The sequence below is a fragment of the Crocuta crocuta genome, unplaced genomic scaffold, assembly GCF_008692635.1.
Source record: "Crocuta crocuta isolate KB4526 unplaced genomic scaffold, BGI_CrCroc_1.0 scaffold271, whole genome shotgun sequence".
Lineage (NCBI taxonomy): Eukaryota > Metazoa > Chordata > Mammalia > Carnivora > Hyaenidae > Crocuta > Crocuta crocuta.
The window spans coordinates 5030639-5042319 of record NW_027527824.1 but is presented as its reverse complement, the minus strand read 5'-3'; the positions used below and the strand labels follow the sequence as shown (position 1 = coordinate 5042319).

At 52.6% G+C, this 11681-nt stretch overlaps 1 protein-coding gene across 1 annotated transcript in view; it reads left to right on the top strand.

The window, feature by feature from the left end:
- The first annotated feature begins 3319 nt into the window (after positions 1-3319).
- CXCR5 (C-X-C motif chemokine receptor 5) overlaps positions 3320-11681 on the top strand; it is a 12624-nt gene continuing 4262 nt past the window's right edge. The window contains exon 1 of the mRNA XM_077777137.1: positions 3320-3452. Coding sequence (XP_077633263.1) covers positions 3396-3452 — 57 coding nt within the window. The 5' untranslated portion in view covers positions 3320-3395. The remainder of the gene's footprint in view (positions 3453-11681) is intronic.

The following is an 11681-nucleotide window of genomic DNA, read 5'->3' as shown; positions in this document are numbered from 1 at the left end:
GGGGCTAGTCTGACTTGACGAGTTTAAAGGTCATTAGATCATCTTTTTGGCCAGAGGCAGCTAGTCTCTGAACCTTCTAAGGCAATGTTAGAATTCACGGTCAAGTGGTATTTATCCATTTAGGGCAAATTGAGTTGACCACCAACAGCCAGTGGCTGGGACAAGTGAGCTCTGGGGACCTACAGTACATCCCAAAATCTGGAGTGACAGGAAGGAACATCTGAATGGGTCCATGGTGCAAGGAGCATCAGGAAGTCAAAGGACCAGAAAGGAGCTTGGGGGGCAGTCACAGCTCCCTCTGTCCATAAAACCCAGGTCAGCCATTGAGAAGCTAGTAGACACCTTGCTGCCCCACACCATCATAGCTGAAACTACTAACATAGCCTGCTGCTGCACCTTAGGAGAAGTCCTGAGCCTCCTCACAAACTCCTTTTCTGGGCCTGCAGTGCATCATGGGAAATGGGCAACAGTGAGAAGAATAGGAGAGGAGAAGGCCCCAAGAGCAATTCCTATCTTGTCCCAGGCACACTCCGACCCCCTTCCTCTTCCTGCTGCCCTTCATCATCATCGTCGTCATCATCGTCACCACCACCATGACCACACCCCCACATATTTTTTCATGCCATCCTCATCATCTCCCGTGTCCCCTAACCATGCACCCTCTGGTCACATCAGGTCATCAGTCTATCTAAACCTTCAGTGTCCAGCTCATGTCCTACTTCTTCCATGAAGTCTTCCCTGGCCTTTGAGAACAATGGGTCTCTGACACAGGAAGCAGAGCTCTGTGATGTTGTCCGGCCCGTATCTATCCACCTGGACGGATAGACCAAAGAATGGCATGCTTATCGAAGTTGTTAACACATCGTCAGGTGACTGAATCAGGTGAAAAGTTGCCCTTCACCAGGGGCTGAGATGCGGGAGAACCGTCAAAATGAAGTTAGGCGTGTTGTCAACGGGAGGCGGAGCCTATAGGAAAGCCCATTTTAATATGTACGGAGTCTTGAACAAAGAAACTCTTATCTTTGTATATTTTGTCCTAGTCAGATAATATGTGGATCGATAACCAGAAATCACCCAGAGGCTGATGAGGGACTCAGAGATTCCGTCCTTTGAAGAATGACTGAAAACACGCAGAATGTGTATTTTGAAGAAGAGGAATAATGCAGATGTGGGATCCGTCTTCAGAAGGCACCTATTAGGCAATCAGGACAGAGGCAGCGCCAGGACTTCTGGGATGCGTTACAGGGAGACACACTGACTCAGCACGAGGGATATGCTTGTAATGATCCAATCATCCTACCTTAAAACACATCTCCCAAAAGGAACAAGTTTCTCACTCTTAGTGATGTTTGTCCAATACCGGGTGACCATGTGATGAGGATGTAGTAACAAGAATCTTGCATTTGCTGGGACACCCAGGTAGTTCAGTCTGTTGGGTGTCCAACTTCAGCTCAGGTCATGATGTCACAGTCTGTGGGTTCGAGTCTTGCGTTAGGCTCTGCGCCAACAGCTCGGAGCCTGGAGTCTGCTTCAGATTCTGTGTGTGTCTCTCTCGCTCTCTCTCTGCCCTTCCCCTGTTTATACTCTGTGTCTCTCTCAAAAATTAAAAAAAAAAAAAGAAAGAAAGAAAAAGGGGAAAAAAGTCTTGCATTTGCTGGGGGCAGGGGAGGGGGGATGAGAAGGGACTGATTTATCTTCCAAATTTCCTTCCAGTTCCCATATGAGTCTGTATGCTATATTCTTTCCTAATCAATGTCCTTAGAGTCGCAAAAACTAAGTTGAATGTATCAGTGGTTCGGAGGGGCAGGAATGTTGGGGTGTGGGGCTGGAAGAATGGGGAACGCTTAGCAAGCGCGGGACAGGAAACATTGGGGCAGCTTCCTTCTGAGCGTTTTAGGACTGGAAATACAAAAGAGGAACTCCCACCCCTTGTCCTCAGGCGCCCCTTTTCCTCCTTGAAAGCAGCTGCTGAAGGTGGTGAGTGAATGAAGAGGGAAAAGACAGGCCCCAACAGCACAAACAGAAGCCCGGAATTCCTCAAGTTGTTGAAATCCAAGAAAGCTGTGCCTGTTGGGGGCGCAGCGAGGGTTACACCCGAGGCAATAGCAGAGAAACAGGGCGGGTGAATATGGAGGAAAAGATGAAAGGAGGCACTAGAGAGGGTGGGGTCCCAGAGAAGGATAATTTGGCTGGAAGGGAAGATGACGACAAGAGCAAAGAAGCAGCATGTCACTCGCGTGCACAGTCACTGTTTTTAAGTCACTGTGGACCAGGAAAGGAAATGCCGCCTCCTGGAAGAAAGGGCACAAAGATCAGACTGGAGGGGAAATTGATCAATGCCTACAAAGGGGCTGCTTAAAGGAAGGGGTCCTCAGACAGGACAGAGTTGAGGGAAAGGAGAGAGTCACATGAGCCTGTGAGAGGGGCAGCCTGGTGTAGTACAGAAAACTCTGAATGTGCAGTGAGGCAACCTGGGTTCGGGTCCCCGCTCTGCTGCTGGTTAGTTGTGGGTCCTGGGGATGAACCTCTCCCATTCTGAGCCTCAGGATCTTCCTGTGTAAAACTCTACACCAGCTGGGTAGTGTCTGCTGTTAATCATTAGGAGCCAACCAAGGTAAGTGGTAGCTGGAACATCATTCTTTTGAGTCAGAAGACGACTCGGTGACTGTTTATGTTTTTGTGCTGGTAATTCGGGTGATTTTATTTTTGTCTTCCAGTAATGTTTTAACGTTGTTCCCTTTGAACATTTCTAGCCTTTCTCTCCTGAACTTGAACTGGAAAGGGAAGAGGTTTTGCCCCTGTCCGGTCAAAAGGATGGTAGCAAGCTGGATGACCAAGTGTCCCCATTTGCCTGGGAGTGAGGGGTTTCCCAGGACGAGGGACTTTCGGTCGGTGGCAAACCGGATGATTGGTCACCCTAGTGGCGAGAAAGGTGAAGGCTTGGAGGTGACTTGGAGAGAAGGTCCTGGAAGGGCTCTCCTCCTGTTCCCTTTCTACATGGAGTTTCCCTGGTTGCCCCACGGACTGGTGCGGTGGTTTTCATTATAAGGTACAACTCCCTTATTGGGAGGCTCGGGGCGGAGAGGCGAGGGGAGGCCTTTAAATCAGTCACAAACCCCATTGAGAGAACTATTGCCAGGAAAGAAGCTGAAATGCTTGACTAGCACTGATGCTATGGGGATTTTCCCTTTTTCTTCAAAAAAAAAAAGACCCAGTGGAAAAAAAAAAAAAGCGACGAGTTGTGAGGCAGACAGCGGGTCCTACACAGCCCCAGAGACGGTACGCAACTCATTTGTTTAAATTTGCAGCTGACGGCTGCCACCACTCTATAGGCACCAGGCAGAGCGCCTCTCAGCATCAGCCAGTGACCAGTCTGGTGACATACGGCTACAAGCATGAACTACCCCTTAACCCTGGACGTGGACCTTATCAACTACAACCTGGAGGAGATGGTGAGTAGAGACAGACAGTCGCCCCGGCCCTACTTGGAATTCTCAATTTCCTGTGCCTGGGACTCAGGGAAGAGGGAATGGCTGTGGAGTCCCCTCCCACTGTGGATCAGTAGAATCTAGACAGGCCCAACGGCACCTGCCTTTTAAGACTGTGTTTCCCATTCCATGGAGGAAGCAGATACGCAGAGCTGTTGCTTTAAATTGACATCCTTCTGAGGGGATCAGAAGCGTGGGTTCTGGTCCTGTCCCCTCCCTGGCTTGCTGTGTGACCTGGAACAAGTCACTTTGCCTCTCCATTCTTTAGAAGAAGATCCTCTTCTTATCTTTTAGGGCTGGAATAGAGCCTAGATGGGAAAGTGCTTTGGAAGGGTTCTTACTGTCAGGAACCTGGCCTTGCTCCAGTATACTTACTCATCTCTTGCTATCTGAATATATCAACGGGGCACTAGATTCTGTGTTGAACGGAGAAGCTGAGGATTTGGTTCCGGGCCTCAAATAGCTTACGGTCTACCCACGAAGACAAAAACCCCACTCACTGGAAGCTCTGAGATAGTAATTATGTGCTAAACCAGGGAACTGGGAGACCAGGTGGTCAGCAAGGGAGGGGACCACCTTGGGTCAGAGTCGGGGGGCACGGGGTTATGAAATTGGTGGGAGAACTCTGTGTTGATCCTAGAAATGTTTTAAAGCATGTTGTGGTCCCCGTCAGAAAACTGGAATCTCTAGAGATGAGGTGTCCTCGGATGAGGTGTTCTCGGATGAGCTAAGGAAATGACCCCCAGAATCACACACTGCTATGCACCCAAATCCCTCCTGTTCAACTGGCTTGGCTGCCACTGGGCTCCCAAAAGAGGTGTGTCGGGAAGGGCTCAACCACAGACCTTGGAGCTCCTGTTTGTTGGCGGGAGAGGGCTCCTTATGAGGACTTTGGGGAACTTCTTTCCTCCTTTCCCCTGATGGTCAATGGCACTTCTAGGGAAAAGACTTCTCTTTGAGTTGCACTCTGGGCTGGATCAGAAAAGATCCAAATCCTTTTCCCCATGCCCACTTGCTTTCCTGACCCTACACCCACCCCAGAATGTTCTCCAACATCCTCCACTTCCACCGGCCGGAGCCCGTGCTGGACCTCTACCAACCATGTTCCCAGACATGCTTGGAAAAGCCCGCCCCTTGTCCAGATCCCAGAGCTCAGAACTTTAAGTAGAACATGCGGAGAACGTGAGGGGAAGAGCTAGTTACCCCAAGTCTGATCCCTCAAACCCAATCAGATAAAAGCAGAGCCAGAGCCATCAGTCTAGTCTGACCTATTGCCTGGTCTGGGGGACCCAATACAAAATGAAAATGCAGGGCCCCTTGTTCAAAAAGTATTGAGAATTTCAAGATAGCAGCAACAGAGCACCCAACCAAGCGTGGAGCTCTTCTAAGTACAGAGCCCGGCGTGACTGCACGGGTCACATGCCCATGAAGTTGCCCCCGAGAGAAATGACAGAGTCTGGGCAATACCCTAAATCAGGCTAAAACCCCACAACGCCCCAACAACGCCCTGCGCTCCCACCCTGGCCCCCAGTCCTGGCCCCTGGCCTCACCTGAGTAGGTTAGTGGATGTTTTCCTCTGCCCACAGCTTTGAGCTGACCACGAACCCTGACCCAGTTGGACACATAGTAACCAACCCAAGATCTGGCCGCTCCTGGCTTCTGAGAAACCTCAAGAGCTTCCCCTACGACATGCCCCACTCCCTGTGTGACCTACTAGAGACAGGTGGTGGCAGAGGGCAGGGGATGACAGGGCATGTCCCATATCTTAGAGACCTCCAGCCCAGGAAGAGAGACCTGGCTACTTGCTGTGTGTCACAAGTCAAACAAGGGGTATTGTTCGGATGCCCAGCCCCCTCCCCAATCAAGGTCTAGTCAGGAGCACGGGAGCTCTGGGCCCATCCAGGTTCTGGAACTCTTCCTCAGCCACTGCCTCGTCCTGCCTTTCACTCACTCTGTAGACACTCTCTCTCTAGGGGCCTCTCCCTCAGGTGCACAGACCCTCTCTCTCCACCCCCACCCACTCACAGCAGGGCCTTGGAAAGGTTTTTTTTTTATGTTTTATTTATTTCTGAGAGAGAGAGAGAGAGAGAGAGAGACAGCGTGAGCAGGGGAGGGTCAGAGAGAGAGGGAGATACAGAATCTGAAGCAGGCTCCAGGCTCTGAGCTAGTTGTCAGCACAGAGTCTGATGTGGGGCTCGAACCCATGAACTGTGTGATCATGACCTGAGCCAAAGTCAGACGCTTAACCGACTGAGCCACCCAAGTGCCCCCAGTTTTTTTTTAAACATTTATTTATTTTTGAGAGAGAGAGAGAGGGAGGGAGAGAGAGAGAGAGAGAGTACGTGGGAAGGGCAGAGAGAGAGAGAGGAAGACACAGAATCTACAGCAGGCTCCAGGCTCTGAGCTGTCAGCACAGAGCCTGACATGGGGCATGAGCTCACATACGGTGAGATTATGACCTGAGTCAAAGCCAGAGGCTTAACTGACTGGGCCACCCAGGCGCTGCGCAAAGTTGTAACTCAATGGTGTCTGACAGCACAGAGGTCCTGGGATGGCAGAGTAACAGAACAGTGTGGCACATAGTAGTTTCTCAATAAGTACTGATTTATTTATTTGTTGGGGGAGGGGAGAGTCACCTGTACAGGGATCTCAATAAGTATGTATTGATTTGTGATGCATTGAAGGGCCTGGCCCACTATTTCTCTCTGAAGTGAGCTTCTATTCTTTTTACCTCCTCGTCTCCTTCCTGTCCTTGTCCAAACCGAGTGCCGGTTCACTTTCCTAGAACATTGGCTTTTATACTCCAATGTCAGGTTAAGAACTAAGGGCCCTTGGCCATAGCCAGGCATTGGTCAGCCTGTACTCCCTTCCACCTCTGGAATTCTGAGATCAACTCCAGCCACTTAAAATGTCCATTTTTAAAAGATGAGCTGCTAATCCCCATGAATGGAAGACCCACACAAAAAAATCTACATGGCTAACTAAAGTACGAGGAGCCAGGTCCCTGGGGTGGGCGTGCCAGGGACCCATCCTGCAAGGAAGGCAGACCGAGGCAGCGCTAGAAAAGTCGCTGTCCACAGGAACCTTGATCTGAGAGTGTGGAGCCTCCTCCTGACAGTCCTGGTGCCTGGGCCGGGGGACCTACAGGCGCTGGGCACAAACCTCACCTCTGGCCCCACCGCACACCAGCCAGGAGGGGAAGCTGTTAAAGAGCAGACGAGTCTGGTCCAATCCCAGGACCTGGACTCCCCTCTCCTCTCTTTGGCGATGGTCCCCCAAAACCATTTCACTGCGGGCAGAGCATCACAGGCTACAAAGCCTGTCCACGTGCATCACCTCATTTCGTCAAGAAGGTATAAGGAAGAGGAACCAAAACCATCTCAGGCTGTCTCAGCCTATGCCTTGGGGGAGGGGCGGTTCCCCCACCCCAAATAGGGCAAAAGTCCCAGCGGAATCCCAGCGGAGGGGGCCCTGACTGGAGGTGACCTGAGACATCAGAGATGAAGGAGAGACCCAGGTCCAGCCTGGGGAGGGGTCAGTGTTGGGGTGAATCTGGGCTCAGGTATACAGACCACAGCCTCCACCAGGAGCCCTTGCCTTCCTTTAGGATACAGATCCCACCGCGCAGGCAGAACGGCATTAAAAAAAAAAAAAAAACAGATTAGGGACTGGGAATCAGGAGACAAGAACGAGTAGTCTTTCAGGAATGACCGGACAAAACGTTTCAAGTGGGTGCTGACCCAGGAGATGGCTACTGTAATATACACCTGGAATACACGTCTACCTGTCCCTCAGGCTGGGTGACTGTCCCCAAAGTGCAAATTGACTTTTGGGTGCCACATGAGGACCTCCCCTTAAACTTAAAGATTTAGTGCAAAGGTAGAAGCAGCTTTGGGGCTCCTGGGTGGGCTCAGCTGGCTAAGCATCCGATTCTTGGTTTCAGCTTAGGCCACCATCTCGCAGTGTATGGATTCGAGCCCCGTGTCAGTCTCTGCACTGACAGTGTGGAGCCTGCTTGGTATTCTCTCTCTCTCTCTCTCTCTCTCTCTTTCCTCTCTCTGCCTCTTTCCTGCTCGTGCACTCTCTCTCTCTCTCAATAAGTAAATAAACATTAAAAAACAAAAAGGTAGAAGTAGCTTAAAGTCTCTCCCCAGAACCACATCCGGGGCAGTACCATGTTCCTAATGGCCAAAACCCTGGGTACAGAGGAAAGAGGAGCCTGGCAGATTCACTTCTGAAGGGTGGGGAGGCGGGTGGGGGGCAAATCAGGCCCCACATCTCTTCTTCCTACAAGTGGCAAGCCAGGGTCTCAGGTGGTCTTTTGCACGTATGGACCCTCAAAAGGAAGAGTGGGGGCGGGGACACAGACCCCCATTCACACCCTTAGCCCCGTCTCAATCCTCAAGCCACGGAAGGCTGGAAGCAGAGATGCCCGGCTGGCCTCATTCACAGCCCTTGACTCTTGGTCGGGAATATCCGGACAAGGACATAAAAGGAGATGGAGTCTGCGTGTGCTCCCTCAGGCCAGAGCGACGGCCTGCATCTGTGTGCAGACGCGTCCTGCAGCCGGGAGGACTCGGGCCCCTGGACTCCCAGAGTTCTGCCCTGACGAGCCACAGCACTCGCAGCTCTGCTCTCTCCTGGGGGCTGGGCGCCAAGGTCAGCCTGGGACTTCCTCTGGCCACAGGACAGACACACTGGAGAGGCGAACTCCCTCGCAGGTGCTGAGCTAGATGAAGATGGTGCTGAGAACCAGCTCATCCCTGGGCAGAGCCTGACAGCCAGGGCACCCGAGCATCGGGGAGCTGTGAGTGGGGGGCATTTGATGGCAGAGCCCAGTCTCCCATCCAGGGCAGGAATCTCTTCCCAAATACTTGAGCCCAGACATTCTTCATCCCCCCGAGGCGGCCCCAACCCACTGTGGGAGAGTTCTGCCTGTGAGAAGTTTCTTTCTCCTTTGATTGAAACACCCCCCACCCCCCACCCAGCGCCTGCCCATCCCTCCCCGTCTGCCCTCGGGAGCCTCAGACAGTAAGCCCGTCCTGGCCTCCTGCCTATGGTGTTTCTTCTAGCCCTTGCATAAGACGGCTTTCCTGGACTCCAGTCTTCTCATGCCAAGACTCTGCACCCCGATAGGAGAAAACCTCCTCCCAGGGTGGGGATTTCCAGACCCCTCAGCAAACTGGTCACCCTTGTCCAAAGCAAACAAACTGGCATGGTGTCAGCTGCCCTCCTACGGGTTTCTGTTCACCTAAGGAAGGTGACAGGAGCCTTTCTGGCAGCCACGTCACCCTGTTGACTCATCTTAGGCCAGCAATCAACAGACTCTCAGGCCTTTTTCTCATCAACTGTCGGTAAGCCAGGTCGTCCCTCACTTGCCCCCAGACAGCTGAAATCTTAAACCTGAGTCTTGGTCTCTATGTTTTCCACTGTCGATTCCATCTGGCCAGCTTGGGCCCCTCGTTCCAGGTAGCGGAGTCTGCGTTGTCTGGAAGGGTCCCGCAGCCATGTCATCTAAGAGCGTGGAGAGTGTCAAAGGGGAGAAGGTCCAGGACAGACCCTGGAGGAGGGCCCCAGCCAGCCCCTGCCCTACCTGCTCACACAGCATCCAATCAGCAAATGTTTGCCGATCCTCACGCTGGCCTGGCCGCTGGCCTGGCCGGTGCAGAGCCCTGAGGCACCTGCCCCGCCCACACCCCCTGCCCTGTCCATCCTCTCAACACCAGAACACAGAATGTTCTAGCTCCTCCTGGCCTATCCGCAGTGCTCCAAGAAATTTCTACTTAGATTCCTGGCTCAGTGCTCAGCTCTATCCTGCTCACAATGTCTCTTTGCTTCCTCTGGGGCATGAGCCCTTGGCTTCTGTGTGGACTATTTGCGGGGTACCTGCCTTGGCCACATGCTGTCGTGGCCTGGCCTGGCCACGTGGCTATGTCTATACGGCGTGCAGGCTGCTGTCAGAGTACGTGTGTGCATGGGGGCCCTGGGTACCTGCAGCTTGTGATGTCAAAGAATGAGGAAGCCCTGGGCCAGACTGCCGGCGCTGAGCCCCCTCAGGGTGTGAGTCTTTGAGGGGTCCCTTTTGCACCCCACTCCCCAAGGTATTTAGGGTTCATGGTTCCTCAACTTCCCACCAGGCCAGAGCCAACCTTGCCTCAGTACCTCTCTCCATGGTTTGGGGAGGGCTGCGGTGACTGATCGATCCCCTAGGTGTGGGAAGTGGCTTTCACATGTGCCACTTCTGAGCCCCAAAAATGTCTGTTTGACACCTCCTGCCGAGATGCACTAACAACTCAAAGCACCCCTCAAACCCCTCCTCCCACGTTGCCCTTCCTGCCTGAGCACTTTTCCAAACAAATACCTCTTGGCAAGGACGAAGAGATAGTTCCCCTCAACCCTCCTCTAAACCCAGGCTCTCAGCAGATGGGGGTTCTGGGGTCCTGGGGACACAGCCCACAGTGCTGATGTCAAATAAGCAATAAGCCAGTCAGTCTGGATGCTTTAGAGGGTAAGGACCTGAGTTCTCATAAAGGGCCTCCCGGGTCAGGTAGGCTGGTTGTACCCACAGGGCAGTGAGACGGCCCGGCTCCCGCCAACGGTGGATGGAGCCCAGCCCCACTGACGGCCCCGGGCCCCGCATCTCTTCACTTCTGGTCTGAATTGCTTTGCTCTGCATGAAGACTCCTCACCTCACTGTTTCCCCACTTACCTCCCATTGAATTCCAGTAGGAGTCAAATGGTTGTATTCAATGACCGTATTGGAAATAGCTCCCAATATGGAGATGGAACCCAAGACGGGCTCTAGGCTGTGAAGGGTACTGGGAGGAGGCAGGGACTGAGGAAGCATGAAAAGAAGTGTCTGGGCCTCTGCAAAGGCACAGAGAAGGACTTGCCTAAAATCTTGGAATACAAGGGCCCCCCGCCATCACACACGGTTCACCACACACATGTTGCATGCCTGTCATGTGTGAAACACACGGCCTTGTAAGGGGGACATGCCTTCAGGACCTCCCCATCTAGTGAGGAAATGCTCCTGCCCTTGCTGGGTGCGGCAGTCAAGGCAGAGAGGGGCACCTGGGTGGCTCAGTCGGCCAAGCGTCCGACTCTTGATTTGGCTCAGGTCATGATCTCACAGCAGGATCATGGGATCATGGGATCAAGCCCCATGGCAGGCTCTGTGCTGACATTGCAGAGCCTGCTTGAGATTCTCTCTCTCTCTCTCTCTCTTTCTCTCTCTCTGCTCCTCCTCCCCCTCAAAATAAATAAAAGTAAACATTTAAAAAAAAAAAAAGGTACAGAGAATGTAAGAAGAGAATGTAGTTCTAAGCTAGGAAGGAGGTAAGTAGGAAGGTGGGGCTGAGCGGGACCTTGGAGGAAGCAAAGGCATTAATTAGACAGGCAACTGTGGGGAGAAAGGGCCACCCCCCAAAAGGCAGAGCTGGAGCAAAGTTTTGGAGACAGGAATGTGTTGGGGGCGGGCGGCCAGTGGAATGATGAACCTGGAAAACAGGGTGCCTGAAGGGATAAAATAGAAGATGAGGTTTGAGAAGTCAGAGGCATATACATTTTGTAGGCATGTCAAGCCCTCACCATATGAGACAAGAGTGGAGAAGTCTGGTTTGAAGGCAAGGAGAGGAGCTGAGCCTCCCCCTCCCTCCCCTCCTCCAGCCCCAGGAAGCCCTGCAAGGACAGTCCCTGGATGGGATCACGCTGTGCGGAGTGCCCTGCGGTGGGTTCTGAACTGTGGCAGTGTGTGTCAAACACCTTTCCCTACGAGAACACGCAGTTAACCTCATTTCTCTTTGAGAACTACATCGCCTTCTGCTGTGTGAATGCACGGAGACCGGCTTACGCCGATCTTCTATTGAGTAACTATCACAAACGTGACTTCTCCTTATAATTGGCTTTGCTATTAAATGTGAAACTGGCACGGGGGGGGGCAGAAGATGAAAAGAAAACCCCTGCTTACAGGTAACGGGGGACCAATGAAGGACTTTAAGCAGGACACTGATGGGATCTGCGGGTTGGAAAAATCCTTCTGTGTTTAGCAGACGGACAAGGCGTGGAGATGTTGCTGGAATGGGACCGCGGAGACACAGTAGTCCTGGGCAGTAGGGTGAAGAAGGGCGGGACTGAGGCTGTGATGGAGGGATGCTGGGGTGGGGGGAGGCAGAAGGCTCTGCCCTCTCTCCA